This window comes from Tupaia chinensis, unplaced genomic scaffold, assembly GCF_000334495.1.
Source record: "Tupaia chinensis unplaced genomic scaffold, TupChi_1.0 Scaffold000234_1, whole genome shotgun sequence".
Lineage (NCBI taxonomy): Eukaryota > Metazoa > Chordata > Mammalia > Scandentia > Tupaiidae > Tupaia > Tupaia belangeri.
In genome coordinates this window covers 1,720,831-1,742,109 of record NW_006159712.1, presented here as the reverse complement: position 1 = coordinate 1,742,109, position 21,279 = coordinate 1,720,831, and the positions used below count along the sequence as shown (strand labels likewise).

The window sequence follows — 21,279 nt, the reverse complement described above, 5'->3', positions numbered from 1 at the left end:
GATTTCTTCACTGAGTGCTGCTGGCCTTGGCAACCACTGTCCAGAGGAGGGGCAGGTGCAGCGAGATCACCCCTAATATTGCTTCCGGAACTGTGGCTTTGCAATTCAAAGGGCAGAAAGCAAGAAGCTCTGTGGGTACCACTCTGTAGGTGATAAGACCTGGAAATTACAAAAATGGTGCTTTCTGCTTGGGGCTGAGATCATTTGCATTCTCAAGCCTTATTCAGTAGGCTGGACCCTGGTGTTCACATCTGTTTGCATGGCCTGAGAAGACCAGAAGAGGATTTCAAATTCGATTCGGCTAGATTTTTGTTTAAGAACAGTTTTGTATGGGCCCAGGGTATTGCTACATGCTTATAAATATGTCCAAAGCAAAACACTGCCCTGCCCTCAAGGACCTTGGAGTTTTGTTAGTAAACTATGTAAGTCCATCTTCTAGTGACCAAGCTTTTGAAGGAGGCATCTTCTTAAGGCAATTTGATCATCATCATAATCCTAGTAGGTTGGTGAAAAAACTGAGTGGTTGACTTTTCTGTTAACGGTCACCTAACTACCAAATGGTCCCACTGAGATTCAGCCCCAGGCCTGGCTGCAAAGCCCAACTTCTTCCCACTCTTCTGTATTGGTTCTTGGAAACAGGATGCCTTTGAGTTCTAGGAGACAGCTCTATTTAGCTCTCAGCCCTCACTAGTAGTTCTTACTGGCACTGGGATAAAGAACTCTGAGCTGATAGGCTGTGGGATTAGACTTTCCACGTTGGAAACTCTGATTGGTCCCAGAATCAAAGCTACACATAGGTTCCAGGAAAACCATTTTGTCTTAGGCAGCTTAATGATTGGTACTGAGACTGGTCTCTGTACTTGAGAAGCTGGGCTTGGCTCTGGGTGTGATCATACCTGCCTAGGTCTGGAGGCATCTTTGGATCAGCTTCTGGGCTGATCCAGCCTATCTTGAAGTCCTTTTCAAACCTGCACTGGAGATGCAGTGAAATAAGAAAATTCCAGAATATTCCCAGTTATTAGTGGAGGAATAAGGTCAGCTTGTTCTGAAATGGAACCAGTGCTAGCAAAAACAGGTGAAGGAGAGTTCCCACAGTGTGCAGTCATCGAAGCCTTGAACAAGCTGTGGCAGCAGCACAGTTAGACTCACGTGGGACAGCTCTACCATGCACAAAGATGAGGCCTTGCCGGGAATGGTGTCCCCAGCCCTGCCTGCTGCAGTTTTTGAGCCAGGAACAACCTCTAGCCTGATGTTTCATGCTTAAATCCATACTGGAAGCTCTGCCCAAGAAGCAGCATCCCCAGAGCGGTCTTGGCAGCCGTGTCTATGCACCTCAGAGGAGGACAGGCTGCTCACATTTCAGCAGCACTGTGAGTTGGGTTCCTTTTTATTTAATTGGAATTTGAGGTAGATAATAATTCAAGGGAATGGAGAAAGAATCCTGTGGGATCAAAACTTTTGATCTATCTGCCTAAAGATTGTAAAATGTCAGGTGAACCAGAAGAAATCGTAGCCAGCAATGGAGGCCAAAGAAACTGAGAAAGGATAGAGTGACTTTAGCAGAAAGGCAGTGGATAACAATGCAAGTCCTGGTGTAAGTAAACTTGGATTAAATGTCACTTGCACCATTTTGTAGCTATTTGACCTTGGGCAAGTTATTTAACCCCTCTAGGCCTCAGTCTCCTGGTCTCTAAGATGCGGAGACTAATAATACAAACCTATAGTTTCTCGGGAGGTTGTATTAAGAATGCGTGCAAAATGCCTAGCTCAATAAAGAACTCGTTCAGTAAGTATTTCCTGAGCACATGATGGCTCAGAGATATCACTGGACATTGTACATAAAACCATTAATTAAAAAATGAGATTCTTGGGACCAGCAGATGGCATAATGGTTACATTGCTGGACTCCCACTTAGTCGACTGCAGTTCGAGCCTCCCACCCGACAGCTTGAAACTCACGCCAGGCACATGTGCATGCATGCCCAAAATCCTAAGAGGAGACTGGAGGAAAAGGAATTGCAGTATGGCAGCTTTCTCCCCTGGAGGGTGATTCCTTTCTTTCTGTCTCTCTGTCTATGTATTTCTGGTGAGCTCACGTGCCCTATAGAAAAAAAAAATCTCTCTCTCTAAAAAAAAAAAAAAAAAAAAAAAGACATTTTTACCTACACATTGCCTGTATCTAACAGAAGAAACAGGAAATAAATCAGTTTTGTTTGAAACCTGTGTTGTAATACTGCGAACAGGTGATCGATGGGTTCTGCTTTAGGCTGAATGAGTGCAGAAGGCTTCCCCAGGAAGTGACGTTTGGACTGAAGCTGGAGACTGAGCAGGCACTTACTGGGCAGCAAATTGCTCACTAGGTCCTTGTAAATATGCCCTTTTGATACTATTTTTTCTTATTTTTCAAGACGAAAAGACTGAGACACAGAATGGTAGAGTAACTTGCCCGTGATAATAGAATTGGTAATTGGATCAGAACCCTGGAAGGCAGCCTGATAGTATTTGAAAACGAACAACAGAAGCTGCCTAGTCCCTGTGACTTAGCGATTCCAGCTCCAGGATGTATACTACAAATATAGTTTCCCAGGCATGAAAATGTTTCCACAAGGGTGTTGATTACAGCACTGTTGCTAATGAAAAGAAAAGTTAGAATCAAGCTTAATGTCTATAAATAGGGAATTTGAGAAAATTAAAGAACATCCTTATAGCAGAATACCAGACAGCAATAAAACAGAATGAAGCAGGTTCGTACATACTAATATGGAAGCATTTGCAGGATATATTGGTAAGAGTAAAAAGCAAAGTATGGCACACTATTTTTAAAAGATGCCTATTAGTTTACTTACTTATTTATGTATTCAGGGTTGGAATCCCTGACTGGAGCCCCATACATGCACACATGCCCAGTGTAATTTCAAGCTGCCAGGTCCCAGACTCAAACCGTGGTTGACCACGTAGGAGTCCAGTGCCTTAACTACTATGCCACTTGCTGGCCCCTCTATTATTGATTTTTTTTAGCCATGTGTATAGATTACTCTTATCTTTTATCAAGTTAACTAAAAATAACTAAATTATGGGGCCAGTTAATGGCATAATGGTTATGTGGCTGGACTCTCATGCAGTATAATGCAGTTTGAGTCCCAGACCCAGCGACTTAAAACACACCAGCCACAAGTGCATATGTGTTCAAATCCCAAGAGGAAAATGGAGAAAAAGGGATTATTACTTCCACTAATTGTGTGAATTTAGATGATTATATTTAGCTTATCTGGACTTACTATTTTCATTGGTGAAATAAGGAATTTGGAAGAGATGACCCTAAAATGAATTCCAGTTCTTTCTGTTGTCTTGTAATTTCAAAACAGCAAATCCCCAATCATAATTCTCCTCCCTTCTCCAGGGAAGAGGCCTGTGTGTTTTGCTAAAGAGACCTAATGTCTTCTCTTAGTTAGATGAACTAGGCACTTAGTAGAAATACCACCAGGCTGCGTGAGCAGGTAGGAAAGACAAATATGGAACTTACTGAAAAAAAAAAGTGAAGAATTTCTCTGACAGTACAGCAGTCAGTCAATCAATACTTTCTAGAGTCCAGCTGTACTAAAGCCATCAGACTGAGAATGGCACTAGGAACAGATGTAACTAGAAGGCAGGACCTTGGGTGTTTGTAGAGCTCGGAGACAGGACATGTAAATACTCTCTGACCAGCGCCCTGCCAATACTGCTGTGCTGCTACCTGAGCACTTGGCGTTTGCCAAGCCTGCAACAGATGCCCATGTTCATATCATTTCCTCCAGTGCTTTCAACAATCCTTGATGGGAGACACCATGATTTTTGCTATTTTACAAGTGAGTCAGATGAGGCTCAAGAAGGTCAAGAAGGGTAACACAACCAGTAAGTGATAGACGTGGTATCAGACCTTGTCTGTAAGACAGAAGCATGTGCGCCTAACGCCACAGTGACACCGTGACAGAAAGAGGATGCAGCACAAGGCCAGGTGCAGAACAGCGCCCCCAGTCTGTGGTTGTGCATGAACGATAAGTGCCCCTAAGAGTAGGAAGGGATTAGGCAGACCCAACCTAGTCTGCAATACAGGAAGGCTGCATGTAGCAGATGAGCCTTGAACTGGAAATTGCTGAGTGAATAGGACACAGACATTTCAAGGATGAGAACCATGGTGAGCAAAACCGTGGCCACAGTGCTTCAGTCCTATCTGTGTAGTTAGCAGACCAGCTCACCTAGAAGGGTAATTTGTTGAAGGAGAAAACACTAGAGTTCAAGGAAGTTGTGAGAGGTCTTAAAAGCCACACTAACACATTTGGCTTTGATTCTTGAGGAATGAGAGACAGAGGGTTTGGTGGGGAGGCACTTAGAACACCCTGCAGAATCTAGCTGTGGCTGGTCCTCATCTCCCAGGGCACTGCGTGGAGCTCCAGGATGACGCCCTCCCCTCGGTTCCAGCAGTTACTGCCACAGACCCCCATGGACCAAGCAGGACAGGGGCTATGTGCAAGGTGCTTAGGTGTTTGACCTGCTAAAAAGATGAAGCCTGACATAGCCTCAAGGTTTACATTAATGTTCCAGGAGGGGAGCCGACTGGAGGTCAGGTTCACTCCTAGGAATGAACCCAATGAACACATGAACCCATGTCCACACAAAAACTTATAAAAATGCTCATAGCAGCATTACTCAGAATAGTCAAAAAGTGGAGACAACCCAAATGTCCATCAATGGATGAAGAGATAAATAAAATGCATATATTATGCGAATATTATTCATCAGTTAAAAAAATTATTGATATATACCACAGCATAGGTGAACCTTACAAATATGCTAAGTGTAACGAGTCAGACATGAAAAAACACTTATTGTATGAATCTAGGTATACGAAATGTCAGAGTAGGCAAAGCCACAGACAGCAGGTAAATTTGATGCCAGGGACTGTGGGAGGTAAGGTTTGAGAAAGGGGAGTGATGCCTAATGGGCAGATAGGTTTTTCTTGGTGGGGGGTAATGAAAATGCTCTAAAATTATATAGCGGTGATGTTGCACCACCTTGTGAGTATACTGAAAACCACTGACTTACATACTTAAAAATGTGGATTTTATCACCTGTGACTTTGTCTTAATTTGTTTTAATTTGCTATAAGGTGGGTATATTTACCAGAGAGAAGAAGAGAGGGGGTGAAGGGAGTGAAAGAAGACCCCAGATGGCCACGCCACAGCCCATTCTCCTCTCAGTATTTTGTAGACACACACACACACACACACACACACACACACACACATCTGGTGTATTTCTCAAGTTGCCAGGTCCAGGACTTGAACCACACCATCGGCCTTGCGGAATCCACTCACCTTAACCATCACACCACTGGCTGGCCCTGTCTTAATTTTTGGAAAAAGAAAATCAATAATGGAGTGGCAAAGAAAACACTTTTTTGAAGGACTAATTCAGGTAGAACAGAGCTAGCAAGCAACTCAACCACATTTGACATGTCTTGCGTGATGGGCGTGTTTCTGGAATTCTCGGAAGTAACAGACCTTGACTTGCTTTGTCAGATACGTTTCCTATTGAATCCTGATTGCTTGGATGCAGTCCTCTAAAATCAGAAATATCTCACATTAAAAACATTCCCTGCTATGCCTGTGACCGTGGTCCTCTCTTTCCTTGGCTTGCTGTTTCATATCCTGGTCTTAGGTGTGAGGAGGTGTGACCTTAAGCAGACCAGAGCAGCGCGTTTCCAGAGTAAGGCCTTAGGACCTGCTAGGTCATTGGGGTGTCAGGAGGAGAGAGAGTCTGAGTGGATGTGGACAGGGGACCCAAACAGCAGTGTGTTTTGGATAAGTGAGGTTACTATGGAAGCAAAGGGATCTGAGTCTAAGTGTCCAGGGAAGCCTTTGGAAGACTCTGAGGAAGGGAGTGGCACGACCCGGCTTGTTTTATACATTTCTTTCTGGTCTCTCTGTGGGTGTTGATTTTATGGGAGCCACAATCCAGGAGGTCACCTCACTGACTCTCAGGAGTGACTTGGTCTTTTCGGAGATAAAAGCTCAAATAAAGCTGCAGGAGGGAAGGCATTGCTGATAGAACCCCTGCCCTGTCACCATACTGCGGCAATGTCTGCGCAATTTGATGTTCAAGAAGTATTTGGTAAGTGCATGCTCTGAGATAGACACAGCAGGTTAAGAACCCAGAGGATGGTGTAGTGGTTAAGGCACTGGACACCCATGTGGTCCATAGCAGTCCAAGTCCCGGACCTGGCGGCTAGAAACTCACACCGGGTATGTGTGCGAGTGTGCCCAGTGTGTGCTAAAAATCCCAAGAGGTGAATGGAGGAGAAGGGATTGCGGCGTAGTCATCCCCCTGGGGAGTGAATTCTTTCTCTTTGTCTCCCTGGCAAGCACACAGGCCCTATAGCCAAACAAAACAAAACAGGCTGTGAATGTCAGTCAGAAAGCCTGGGCGTACATTCCAGCTCTACTGTATATTAACAAGCCCAGCAACTTTAGGCCAAGTACTTAGACCCTGCAAACCTCAGTCTCTTCTATAAAACAGAAATTAGAAGAGCTGTGAGGTTTGGAGAGATGAGAGGAAGATGTTGGGAGACTGCCTGGGCATGGTGAAGTGGAGTGTTCATTTGCTTCTTTCTGAAACTGGAACCCTAGTCCCATTGTTGAGAGTGATAATGGGAGTGATAATGGAGCAATGATAACTATAACTATCAATGATAATCAATAGTAGGTCTGTCATCTATCTAGACTTGACTGCCTGTCACCTCTCATAAACCGTTTAAGGATGTAGGTCTCATGGCAGGAGGATTTTTCTAGCTAATGATACTTATCCTATTGCTATTGTGCTGAGAGAGCTGAAAGTGGGTGGGCTTCCTTCAGCAGGGATGTCCCACACCTGTGTCTCACATCCTCTTGGTATCTTATGACAGTTGCCCTTGAGCACCCAAGACTTCATGATCGGTTTTGATACCAATGGAACCACTCAAGTAATGAAAAGAACAGCAATACAGTTAAAGGGTAGTTTCAAGCTCTTTATATGATTCATGCCTTGTAAGCACCACCTTTCCCCTGACCCTCTGAAGCAGTTACCAGAGTCACCTTGATCTTGTAGGCAGGCTCACTGAGGCTCAACAGCACCCTGGGTCGGACCGTGCTCTCTGGCTCTGTAACCCTCATCAATGGTGCTGTCATGGGGTCTCTCCTATTGGAGTGTTTGCCATGTGCTGACCCCTTACCTGCTCTGCTTCACCCAAGTGCAGCGGCCTCCTGTACCAGTCCCTCATATTTCACACCAACAGATCATGTGCAAGCAAAAATGATCAGGAGCGTACAAATAAACCAGACCCACAGGGGTTCTGGCTTACATGAGCATCAGGATCACCTGAATGCTTGTTCTCACAGAGATTGCTAGGCCTCCCCCACAGGAGGTTCTGATTCAGTGGGTCTGGGCATGGGTCAGAGACTTTGCAGTTCTAACCAGTTCTCAGGTGCTGCTGGTCTAGGAACCACACTTTGAAACTGAACTAAGGGGAAGGAAACATTTTGCGACATATTGGATTTTGCAGGCTGGTCCTCTGAGCTGGCAGGTGAGTTAGGGAGGACTTCCAGGAGGGTTGCCAGTCCCTGAACTGCCTGACCCTTCGCTCTCTAATTCCAGGGCAAGAACCAACACATCAGGCCACCCTGGGGCAAGTTGTCTGTGTTTCAAAAAGCAAAATGATCACAACCACCACAACAAAAAATAGCCCTAAAATCCTCCTCAGAGAGAGGACGTGGCCAGCTCCTGGAGAAATGCATCCATTGTCCTTGCCTTGGCCGGGGTGTTAATTCAGTCAGTGCCAGATAGAAAATTGCAGTGCGCACAATTAAACTGGCTCTGCCTCTGTCTTCTGCCATCTTCATAAATTATTCACAGTACCCAGCGTTTAGTACGCCTTCCCACTTGAGACCCTCTCATGACTGTTCGCTCCTCTTTCGTTTACAGCTGTGGAACAACTATTTTCATCTGGCGGTGGCTTTTATCACTCAGGATTCTCTGCAGCTGGAGCAGTTCTCGCACGCCAAGTACAACAAAATCCTGAATAAGTAGGTTGCAGTTCTGGGTTTCCTGAAGGGCGGAGGGGGGGTTCATGAATGCTCTGAGACGGTGCCTGAAGCAGACGTCTTTGTTCCTCCTAGGTATGGGGACATGAGACGGCTAATTGGCTTCTCCATCCGTGACATGTGGTACAAGCTCGGTGAGTCGACACAGACATCCAGAGAGGCACATCTGCAGGCACCAAACTCCTTCTCAAAGACCATCTGTTAGAGGGCCATGGGGGTTTCAGCAGCAGGAGCTTGAAATAACAGGTTAACACTGTGTACGCCCCCGGTCCTTAATAAGCGCCTAATTGTGTTCTGAGTAAGAGAAGGACCCACCCCCCAACCCCCGAGCAGCTGTGAATCTGCTTCTGCACGATGCTCCCAAAGGTTCAGAAGTCAACCTGGAATTTATAAGAGGGAGGAGGGGGCAGGAGTGTTGTAGAAATCACATTCCCGCCCATCACTCAAATGCTTGCTGCTGATTGGTGGGCCCCTCTGCATCCTGCATCCTGACTTTTACAGTTTGTGGCCCACAAAACACCCTCCAACCTCATGGGGGAGAAGTGGTTCCCTGGACAAGAGAGGGTCTCTGAGCTGTAAGGTGACCCCAGAGCTGCCTCTGCCTCAGTGGGCTCCAGGAATCATGTGTGACTTGTGAGTGATACCTCAGGAAGGAGAGGGGAGAGGGAGGGAGGGGTCCAGGGAGATGTTTACCAGAAGTCTGAGTCAGGACTGTGCTAAGATCTTATTTAATCTTCATATCACTTCCCGCAAGATGGAAAATTTCCCCCTCCTTTTATTGATCAGGAAACTCAGAGAGGGAAGTAACTTGCTTAAGATCAAACTGGAAATCTCAGCGCGTGAGGACAGGGACCATAACCCTTACCCATGACATGAACCTGCTTCGTAAATATGTGCTGAAAGGATGAATGGCCAGATAGATTAATGAACAGTAATGAGTAACGGGGGTCTTCAACTCTGATTTCCCTGCTCCATCTTTGACTCTGATGCTGAATTGCCTGCCCAGGCGTCCCTCTTCAGTAAGGCACTTAGGGGACTGTGCCATCCTCAGATTGCCTTTGTTACCTCCCCAGGCATTATTTCTTGCTGACCCACACCTCTTGGTGTCTACCAGTCTCCACTGAATTTTCTGGAGAGCAGTTGCTCGCCCTTTGCAGCCAGTTCCGTCCCCTGTGGGGAAGCAGACTCTCAGTCTGGGCCTTCGGGTGCTGGTAGCATCAGAGGCGGGCCGGGAGCACATGCTGGGGGGGCTGCAGATGCTGCACAGCTGCAACGATGACCCACACGGGCAGGTCTGGGCTCCCTGAACACACTGGGTGCATCTGTGGCTTGGTGCACAAAGTCCCAGGCAGAGATGAGGACCAGACTCAGAACAGATGCCACCTCTGCCTGGTGCCTGGCCCTGCCACACACAACCCGTTAGACCTAAGGCAGGAGGACAGCATCCCCGGGCCTCAGCTGGGGGAACAGCACCTTCTCAAGGTGCTTATGAGGAGCATAAGAGCAGCAACTAGGGAGAGCGAAGCCATGTTAGCACTTTTCATCATTATTCTCACCTCGCCCTGTAGGATGAAGCCTAATTTTCCTGCTCTGATTCCTTAATCATCAAGGACTTAGCCATCTCTATCTCTTAGCCCCCCAAGGCAGGGTCTAGGCAGGTAATGGACAAGAGTGATGGGCCTGATTCATATAAAACCCAGAGAAGTTCTGAAGGGCAGGTACTATCGCCCGTCAGCATTTGGGGGCAGAGAATTCCTTGTTGTGGAGGCTGTCTTGGCTGAGAGTCTCCTTGGCCTGTACCCTCTGAGGTGCTGGCTGGTAGCACCTTACAGCTGCGGTGGGCTTCCCTTCCCAGGTCCCCACCTCAGGCATTGCCTGAATTGCAGAAAAATGATCTGTGCTGTCTGTCTCAAGCCCTTCCATGCTGCCTGCTCATTCTCGAATGTCCTTCGTGGCCCTTGTCTTGCACACAAAAGATTTTATTTAGATATAGATTATGTTTTGGCAGGCACTCCTGTGCTCCCAATTATGCTGATGAATGAAAAGATGTTACCAAATATTCCACCCACTTAGAGTCACAGAACATCAGAGCTAGAAGGGCCCGTTAGAGATCATATTGTCCAGCATTTTTCGAACATTTATTTTTAGCCAAGAACCAATTAAAAAAAAATTTCATGTTCAGTAAATAAACTGGGTGAAAGCAGAGATACTTTAATTGAAGTGGAGAGGGGGCTCAGGGCCCACAATAAGGCTCTGCTCCTGAGGGTTTTCTGAAGAAAGTCTTAAGCACTGCAGAGAAGTTAGAAGCTACTGGTCTGGTTAAATCTACCATTTTACCAATAAAGAAACAGGCCCAGAGAGAAGGGGGTTTGCACAAGGTCATTTGTTGGATTAGAGGTTTGAGTCCCGGACCCAGCGACTTAAAACTCATGCTAGGTGCATGTGTGTGTGTGCCCAAAATTCCAAGAGGAGAAATGGAGGAAAAGGCATTGTGGCATGGCTATCTCCCCTGGAGGGTAATTTCTCACTTTCTGTCTCTCTTTGTCTCTGTGGCGAGCACACGCACCCTATACCAAAAGTCTACCTTAAAAAATATATATATATGAATTGACTGTGGCTGCCTGAATCTGAGAAGGTATTTGCTGGAAGGGCAAGGAGAAGCTGGAGAACCAGACTATGGAGGACACCATGGGCCAGAGCCACTCTGCCACCCAGGACAGTGAGTGTGGCCTCCAGCATTACCTTCAAGGCACTTACTGCTGCCTCATCCTGCTGACCAGCCAGTCTCCAGGGGAGGCCATTTGGCCTTTTTTTGATTATTGCTTGGTGTTTCCACCAAGGCTACATCCATCAAGGAAGATGAAGCTTCCCAAAGTAAAATCTGGAATGACATTACTAGAATAAGGAGTTATGACCGGGGTCAAACAAAAGCCACAGATGTCCACTGCAGAAAACAAGAAGTAAAGGATGCTTTGCCAAAATGACCACACTCTTCTACTCTTGGCTGGGTCCCAAGGAAGCAGGAACTGTACGACATCAGCCTTCTTCTCATTAGTTACATGGCTGCCTTCTCCTTTCCTGTCTCTGTCAGGTTGACAGAGGCAAGGGGTTCCCCAGTTCCTACCCTGCCCTGCTGTCTATGGGATGCTGGCATTCTTCTACTTCCCCCCAACATGCTAAGAAGAATCCAGACCAGGATAGGCACTGTATTTCTCAGGGACAGATGTACAAGAACACGACATTGGCTAATGATGGGTTTGAAGGTGCATTCGTGGAATACCCAAGACAGACAAATTTAGCAGTTGTTTGTGCCAGACTCTACTGATTGCGCATGAACTTGCCATTCTTTTCTTCCTGCTTCACTGAATCTTGCTTTTGTTTGTTTTCAGGGGTGCAACTTGCTCAGCTAACAGTGTCTTATAGTAGGTAGTAGCCATGGGACCCAAGTCTGCCCCATGAGAATCAGCAAAAATACACATTGTGAGGTTTCAGGAGAGTAAACGTGTTTTTCCCCGAATTGAGGGGGGAAAAAAAAAGAGAGATGAGGGGCACATTCAATGAGCATGATCCATTTTTCTGCCCATCGCCCTTCCCTTTTCTGTAAATGACAAGATGCCAGGAAGGGTAGCAGCCATGTGGGAGCCACAAGGATAGAAGTCACATGCTGAAGGTGGAGCAGCTCTGGACTGGCTATCTTTTGACTTTATTTTAAGGAAGAAAATTTAATCTGCAGTTTTTTCCTCGTAGTTAGATTTCTCTTACATCCCTAATTGATTTATCATCTGATTCAGCACCCTGATTTCATACATAAAGTCGTCAACTGAGGCCTAGAGATGCATAAGGATATTCCCAAGGTCAACCACAAATCCATGGTTGTGTTGAGGCTAAAAGAGCCTGTCTCTTGACCCTAAGTCCAACGTTGTCAAGAATAATCTTTTTTCAAAGAGTATGCAAATTAGTTTCCAAGGGTGTGAAATACCCAACTAAGTGTGTTTTTCATAGACGTCCATAATGAGTAAATCATAATGCATGTTGTTTTTCAAATTTTTGTTTTAATGCTGGCAGCAATCAGAGCATCATCATGATCATCAGTACCGTCAACTTCTACTCATCAGAAGACTCGAGCAACTCTGATTATAAGCCAGCTAATTGCAAAGCTGGAATCTCAGGCTTACAGATTACTTAACATTCTTCAGGGAAAAGTCTAGACAAGTGTGTCTGTATGTGTGTCTGTATGTGCATGCACATGTGCGTGTGTTGTTTTAGGAGAAGAGGTGTGGGTAGGGAGATCTTTATGGGGACAAGGACAATACATTGTTGAGGAGCTGGCCACTGAAAGGTTAATGCCATTTGTGCTTTGGGATCCTGGCCATGCCAGATGTGATGTACTTTTCCCTATAGTGTAGCACCGTAATGTTTGGTTTCTGCCTGGCGTGAAGCAATGCATATTTTGCTACAATGACTTTGTACTTAACCCTCCCACATTCACTCAGGTTAATGCCAGGCTGCTGTGTTAATAATCATCATAGAAAAGAAATACACATTCCAGCGGATGGCATCTCCACCTCACATGTGGGCTGGTTGCTCGTGGCAGAGCTGGGAGAGCACCTGGCCCTTTATTTTTTGAGCCTCTGCAGGGCACTCTTCTTGGTGCTAAGCTCTGGGGAGTGGTGAGAGAGTTGGAGATGTATAAGGCATAACTCCACCATGCTGAAAAGAGCCTCTGACTAGTTTGGAAACTTAGGAGTATTGATTAGAGGCCAGCAGGTGGCATGGTGTTTAAGACACTAGATTCCCACATGGGTGACAGCGGTTCGAGTCCCAGACTGGCACCTTGATATCATGCCAGGTGCATGTGTGTGCATGCCCCAAATCCCAGGAGGTGAATGGAGGAGAAGGGATTGTAATGTGTTCATCACCCCTTGGGGGGATAGGGGGATGTGGGTGATTTCTTTCCTTTTGTCTGTCTGTCTGTCTGTCTGTCTCTCTGGCAAGTACACATTCCCTATGGCATAAATAACTAACTTTAAAAAATAAAAGAAATATTGTTTAAAGTGAAATGCTATGGGATGCTGGCATTCTTCTACTTCCCCCCAACATGCTAAGAAGAATCCAGACCAGGATAGGCACTGTATTTCTCAGGGACAGATGTACAAGAACACGACATTGGCTAATGATGGGTTTGAAGGTGCATTCGTGGAATACCCAAGACAGACAAATTTAGCAGTTGTTTGTGCCAGACTCTACTGATTGCGCATGAACTTGCCATTCTTTTCTTCCTGCTTCACTGAATCTTGCTTTTGTTTGTTTTCAGGGGTGCAACTTGCTCAGCTAACAGTGTCTTATAGTAGGTAGTAGCCATGGGACCCAAGTCTGCCCCATGAGAATCAGCAAAAATACACATTGTGAGGTTTCAGGAGAGTAAACGTGTTTTTCCCCGAATTGAGGGGGGAAAAAAAAAGAGAGATGAGGGGCACATTCAATGAGCATGATCCATTTTTCTGCCCATCGCCCTTCCCTTTTCTGTAAATGACAAGATGCCAGGAAGGGTAGCAGCCATGTGGGAGCCACAAGGATAGAAGTCACATGCTGAAGGTGGAGCAGCTCTGGACTGGCTATCTTTTGACTTTATTTTAAGGAAGAAAATTTAATCTGCAGTTTTTTCCTCGTAGTTAGATTTCTCTTACATCCCTAATTGATTTATCATCTGATTCAGCACCCTGATTTCATACATAAAGTCGTCAACTGAGGCCTAGAGATGCATAAGGATATTCCCAAGGTCAACCACAAATCCATGGTTGTGTTGAGGCTAAAAGAGCCTGTCTCTTGACCCTAAGTCCAACGTTGTCAAGAATAATCTTTTTTCAAAGAGTATGCAAATTAGTTTCCAAGGGTGTGAAATACCCAACTAAGTGTGTTTTTCATAGACGTCCATAATGAGTAAATCATAATGCATGTTGTTTTTCAAATTTTTGTTTTAATGCTGGCAGCAATCAGAGCATCATCATGATCATCAGTACCGTCAACTTCTACTCATCAGAAGACTCGAGCAACTCTGATTATAAGCCAGCTAATTGCAAAGCTGGAATCTCAGGCTTACAGATTACTTAACATTCTTCAGGGAAAAGTCTAGACAAGTGTGTCTGTATGTGTGTCTGTATGTGCATGCACATGTGCGTGTGTTGTTTTAGGAGAAGAGGTGTGGGTAGGGAGATCTTTATGGGGACAAGGACAATACATTGTTGAGCTGGCCACTGAAAGGTTAATGCCATTTGTGCTTTGGGATCCTGGCCATGCCAGATGTGATGTACTTTTCCCTATAGTGTAGCACCGTAATGTTTGGTTTCTGCCTGGCGTGAAGCAATGCATATTTTGCTACAATGACTTTGTACTTAACCCTCCCACATTCACTCAGGTTAATGCCAGGCTGCTGTGTTAATAATCATCATAGAAAAGAAATACACATTCCAGCGGATGGCATCTCCACCTCACATGTGGGCTGGTTGCTCGTGGCAGAGCTGGGAGAGCACCTGGCCCTTTATTTTTTGAGCCTCTGCAGGGCACTCTTCTTGGTGCTAAGCTCTGGGGAGTGGTGAGAGAGTTGGAGATGTATAAGGCATAACTCCACCATGCTGAAAAGAGCCTCTGACTAGTTTGGAAACTTAGGAGTATTGATTAGAGGCCAGCAGGTGGCATGGTGTTTAAGACACTAGATTCCCACATGGGTGACAGCGGTTCGAGTCCCAGACTGGCACCTTGATATCATGCCAGGTGCATGTGTGTGCATGCCCCAAATCCCAGGAGGTGAATGGAGGAGAAGGGATTGTAATGTGTTCATCACCCCTTGGGGGGATAGGGGGATGTGGGTGATTTCTTTCCTTTTGTCTGTCTGTCTGTCTGTCTGTCTCTCTGGCAAGTACACATTCCCTATGGCATAAATAACTAACTTTAAAAAATAAAAGAAATATTGTTTAAAGTGAAATGTCTGGTGGAGACACAAGAGTTCAGGCAAAAGGGAGACAGTGAGGACTACAAAGATGACTCCTTCGGAGGGCTGAAAGAAGGAAGGGATAGGGTAGGTCTTCCAAGAGAGCAATCAGCCTTCGCAAGAATGTCTTGGGGGACACCTATCCATTCATTCCTTTCTTCATATACATAACAACAAATATCAAGGAAGAAAAGTATGGTAAACAGAACAGTAGCTCCCCCAAGAGGTCTATTCCTAATCTCTACAACCTGTGAATATGTTAATTCACATGGCAAAGGAGACTTTTCAGATGCAATTAAGTGAAAGATCTCGAAGGTGGTGAGAGCATCATGGACCATCCAGGTGGGCCCCCTGCAATGACAGGGTCCATGTCAGTGCAAAACCGATGCAGGAGAGTGAGAGTCGAACTAGAAGTAGCTAATGTTGCTAGCCATGAGGATGAAGGAAGGAGCCATGAGTCAAGGAATACTGAAAATCTCTGGAGGCTGGAAAGGAAGAGAAATACTTTCTTATTCCGCCCTCCCCCCCAAATAGCTCAGTCCTGTCTACACCTTGATCTTAGCTCAGTGAAATACTTGTTAGACGTTTGACCTACAGAAGTGTAAGATAATAAATCTGTTGTTTTAAGCCACTAAATTCGTAGTGACTTACAACGGAAACAACAGGAGATTGACATGAGCACCTTCTAAATGCCAGGCAAGGTGCCAGTACCTGTGGCTAAAACTGACAGCGGGTTAGAGCTGTGGACCCCGACCTCAAGGAATGGTGATCACTGCACTGAATAATTACATGCTCATTGCAGAGATATTTAACTATGGTTGCAAGGGCAAAATACTTAAGAAGCAGAAATGTGGAGCACCCAGAAAGTCTGCAAAGGACTCCTGCCTAGCAAGTGAGCCAAGGACAGCCTTGATGGGGAAGAGCTGGGAGCCCCAAGCTCTGTGCAGTGCTACCCTATAGAAAGAGAGCCACCTGTCTGAATTTAAATGCTCTAGTGTCTATGTTTCAAAAAGATTAAAAAGAAATAGTAAATTTAATTTTACCAATATGTTTTACTTAACCCCACATCCCAAAGCATTGCCATTTGAACATGTAGTCAATGTAAAACATTAGTGAGATTTGTTTTCTTTAACTCCTTTGAAAGGTGGTAGATTTTTTACACTTACAGTTCATTTTAATTTAGACAAACCACATTTTTCAGGTGTGGTTAGCAGCTTCTGTATTCCATGGCATGGCTCCAGAGACTAAGGATCCACTTGCAGAGGTGTGTAGCGTAGGGTTCCAAGTAGGAATGTGGCCAGGGAGAGATAGAGAAGAGCTGAGCCAGAAGAGGGCCTGTGAAAGCAAGAGGCGGGAGGGGCAGTGTGGAGAGCAGGAGGCAGTAAAGAACGCAAGGGGCAGGATTGTGGGACTGGAAGGCCCTGCAGGGCTCTACCTCAAGAGCAATGGAAGCTATGGAAAGGTTTTAAACTGAACCAGCATGATCATATGAGGGCTTTTCAAAATTTCTGAGGACAGATTATAAAATATTTGGATGGGATAGAGAAAAGTGTGGAGGGTTGTGAATGTCAGCCACGGTCAAGAAGATAAATCCATCCTGACCCTTTCTCGCAGTTCACTCTGCTCTAAAGGTGAACTCATAAACTGACCAGCCTGGAAATTTCCATATACAGTTCCTGGGAGCTCCATGAGGTTGCTCTGTGTCTTTTCATACTGCTTTTTCCAGAATGTGGCATAAGGCTGAGCCTGGAGTACTCACCATCACCATTATGATTAGAATGAGCATCAACACTCAGTGTTGCTAATGTGCCAGGCACTGTGCAGGGCCCTTCTTGACACTCTTCTAAGCTTAACTCTCCCAGGCAGATATTATTATCTCCCTTGTACAGATGAGATCATGGAGGTGCAGGGAAGCTGAGTGATAGGCACACAGCCACACAGCCACGGAGTGGCAGTGGCAGGACCCGACCCAGGCTGTCAGACTCTGGGACTCTACAGAGCCTGGGAGGAAGCTGGGGCCGAGCATGCCCCGAGTAATGAGAAGAGAATTGATTACCTGTCTCAGCACACTGCCAGGAGGAAGCGTTTCCAAGCCTAAGACAGATGAGTGGAGATGTGTTTCTTTCTTCCCCTTTTGAACCGAATGAGTGATTTTTTTATGATCAGCCTGGCTTTATTTCAGAGTCCCTGGCAGCTTGCTGGACTCTGAAATCGAGGAGGCCATAACTTGCCCTCACCCTGGCTCATTTCAGGGTCTGTGTCAGCCGTTAGAGAGCCATGTCGTCTGGCTAGGGAACCCCTTCAGCCCCCTGTCAGCCTCACAGGGTCGGTGACTTGCCCAACTTCATTTCTAGTCAGGTTCACAAAGACGTTTTCTTCTTTCCTTCCTTCCTGATTTTTCCTTTCAAGGTCATCTTCTGGGTGTCCTCAGACCCTCTGCATTCAGTCTTACAGTCTGCTCCTGAGAGCAGTGATGGGTGAGGCCCTTGTGCTGGTTAGAAACTGAGGCCAGAGAGCAGGAAGCTCCTTTCCACACATGCACGGAAGGGCTCCTCTGCACCGTCATCACCACTAGATCCTTTCCCAAAGCCTGTGTAATGCGGCCTTTGGACTTACCCTGCTGGCTTATTGGCACTTTAAAAGCCTTTCCTAATTGGTATTCAACTTCCATTATAGGAAAAAAGCCCTCTAACCAATTCCCTCCTTGCCCTGTTTCAAATACAGCAGCAGGTGTGTCTCTTGAAGGGTGGATTTTTCTTCCAAATGAGTTTGTATTCAATTAGCCACAAATATGTTGTGTGCGTGTGCATCGTGTGTATAAAGATGTGCACACAGTTACACACACACACTTGGATTATGGGGATGCAGCACTCAACGTGCTGAAATTCCATTTTTGATGTAAATCTGTTTTCTTTAGGGAACATTGTGAGGGCTGTTGAGATCACACTATTTATAGAGATCAGCATCTCTCTCTTTTTTCCTGTTCTGCCAAATACCTCCTCAATAAACTGCAAAGAATGCAGGTCAAAAAATATCTAAGGCACCTGGGCCTACAAACATGTCTGCCCTTTTTTAAAACCGTCTTAAATCCGTCCTTATCACACCCAGCGCCCTCCAGTATTCAGAGAGCCTTTGTTGCATAAGCAATTTCTGCATTCCGGGGTGGCTTATCTGACAGCTTCCCATTTACCTTCTGCCTCTTATTGTACTTTACTTTGAATTTTAAAACCCCACTGTGGCTTGAAAAAGACTTAAAGGATCTTGAAGGACAAAATCAGAAGCCTATATTAGCAATTACTATAAACTCGTCAGAAAGTAAGGTTTTTCTTTTCTCTATTTTGGCCAAAACGAAGGTTTGAGGCTCAGGTATAATCCAAATGCAGCAAATAATGAAGCAGATATTCTGGAGAAATGCCCTTATATCTCATCCAGCCTTCGGCCCAACTTCACTATTTATTTCATTCTCACTGACTGAAGGTATTCCTAGGATGATGCCTTTTTTTCATCTGGATTCTAGGGAAATACTCCAACATTAAGCCTCATTTAGACTGAATGGAAATTCATGGAAATTCATTTTTTTGCTGCCTTCCCTCTCGGCTCCTTTTCTCAGCTTTAATCAAATGCAGCCTTCCCGGCTACATGCCATCCCGCTGTGAGTTTCTGCACCCCAGGAGCTCACTGCCCCAGGTGAGGACCCCAGGCATCCATCCAACAGAGAAAACCTGGTGGGCTGTGCAATGCAGGAGAAAGAGACAGCTGCTGATGAAATATTCGGAATGTGAGCTTCAGTGGTAGGGTTGCTCGACTATGTCCCCCCCTCCCCAGGAAATCCTGCCACTCCTCTTCCTCCACCCTCTGATGTGGATATGCTGAGGAGTCAGCTCCATGCTGCTCTTAGTTCACTTGGACTAACCCTCACAATGGTAAGAGCTATCACTATAGAAAGTGCTTCACCTGCCAAGCACAGTTCTGGGCTCTCAACAAATAATAATTCATTTATTCTTTATATCACCCCCATGAGTTGAATACGATTACCTGATGTTGTAGATGAGGACACAGACCTTGAGATGTGAGAGAAACGTGCCCAATAATACACGGCTAGTTGACGGCAGAGTCAATTTACAGATGCAGACAAGCTAAACAAACAAACAAAAAGATGTCCTTAACCACTGAGCAGCACTGCCCCCACCACTGGGCTGATTCCACCCAGCTCTGTGCTAAGTACACATAGACATATTTTCCCCTAATCTCTCAACAGTTAAGTATTGCTGTTGCATTTTTATAAGATACATATCTAAGTGAGGGTAGAAGTTAGGTGAATTTATTCCCATTTTTAACAGATATTTATTACACATCTAGTGTGTTCTGTGCTTAGTGCCACAGATGCGGTGATGGGAACAGGCCTGGCTTCTACTGTCATGAAGCTCTCAGTGGGGGGGGGGCAGATGTCAACCAAACGATTCCACAAATAAAGGCGTCACTTCCTAGTTGGGTAAGAAGGCAGGGCAGGCGAGCTGATGTAGCTGGAGGTGGGATGGGACATGTGAGGAGCTTTCTCCCAGCAAACGGAGTGTATGAGGTAAGATGGGAATGATGATGAGGCCCGCCAGGGAAGCCAGGTGGCCACAGGGAAGGGGAGATGCGGAGCAGGTGACAAAGAAGCAGTGTGTGCACCAGCCTCTTCGTGGCTGGAGGAGGTGGACTTGTGACATGTGACCCAGGCCAGTGTGGTTAGAGTGCCAGATGCAAGGGGAGAAGGCCCCAGGGAGTGCCTTGCAATGAGGCAGAAGAAACAAGAAGTGGCTCCCCCCACCCCAAAGTCATGGTTTTTGTTGTTCTAGGTTTTTCTATAGGGCACATGCACTCACTGGAGAGAGAGAGAGCGCCAGGGTGCAAGGGATGGCCATGCCCCACAATCCCTTCTCCATTCTCTCTCAGGATTTTGTCCATGCACACACACATGCCACGGGGTCCAGGATACAAACCACACAGTCAGCCATGTGATATAGAGCACCTTAAACTCCAAGCCACCAGCTGGCCTTCCTTAAGCAAAATTTTAACTCTTCTCCGTTCCACAAAGCATACTCTTCCAGCAGGTTCTTAGCAGTGAGTTTTGCTTCTCTTATTTCATGAAACAGTCGGTCAAAACATGTTTTCCAAATCTCAGAAACGCGGCTCACATCACACTCAGACGTCGTCTCGAATATCCCTGTGCTTCGCCACTAACCATTCAATCAGGGCCCCTTTTGCAAAGGAGATAATGCAGGTGAAAGCCCTTGTCGGATGCGACGGGCTTTCCACACGCCTGTTATGATCCTTAATCACGGCACTCGTGGTGGCGATGCCGTGCCTCTCAGAGGAGCTAATATATGCAGAGTGTTCAGACTCGTGTCTGCACGTGGGAAACAACTATGTAAGTGCTACCTATCGTCCCTACTCTCAGCCTCCTGGTCTTATTTTTTCTTCCCTTTCCCCAGCTTTGGTGTGCGGAGGACCTGTGTGTGCGTCATGCGTCTGTTTTATGTGCCCGTATCCCTCTTCTATTTCAGGCCAGAACAAAATCTGCTTCATCCCAGGCATGGTGGGACCTATATTAGAGATGACACTCATCCCCGAGGCTGAGCTCCGGAAAGCCACCATACCAATCTTCTTCGACATGATGCTGTGTGAATATCAAAGGAGTGGGGATTTCAAAAAGGTAAAAAATGAGGCCGGAAACTCATGCCAGCATCCCTAATCCCTAGTCCATTTCCCCATAATGATATCCTCATTCCATCTGCTGAGCTCCATTCAGGGCTCGGCGGCAGGAGACGGGCATTTATTCACGCGCCCAGGATGAGCTGGCAGATCGGGCTTGGTCGGTATTCTGTCACGCTTTCCACCCGCGGCCGAGATTAAAATGTACCTTCTTGCTTTGTATGTGCTCAGTCCCTTTCTCAAGAGCACGAGAACTCTACTTGCCTACCCCGTCACTCCCTGAAGGTGTGCCCCAAGGGCCTATCCCACCCCACACTAGCTCCCACTGCCGTCCTTCATCTTCTGGGATGACTTTGAAGTTGACATTCTGTTGGAGATGATGCCCTTGCCAGGTGTCACGCTCGACTGTGTGTCCCAGGGGAGAGCAAACAGAATTAGAGCCACATCACTCAGGAGGGGCCTGCAGATGTAAGCAGGAAT

At 46.1% G+C, this 21,279-nt stretch overlaps 1 protein-coding gene across 1 annotated transcript in view; it reads left to right on the top strand.

Moving 5' to 3' along the window:
• DOCK2 (dedicator of cytokinesis 2) overlaps positions 1-21,279 on the top strand; it is a 445,944-nt gene that overhangs the window by 357,764 nt on the left and 66,901 nt on the right. The window contains 3 exon segments of the mRNA XM_014587766.2: positions 7,996-8,096; positions 8,190-8,248; positions 20,652-20,800. Of these exon segments, the coding sequence (XP_014443252.1) occupies positions 7,996-8,096; positions 8,190-8,248; positions 20,652-20,800 (309 nt within the window).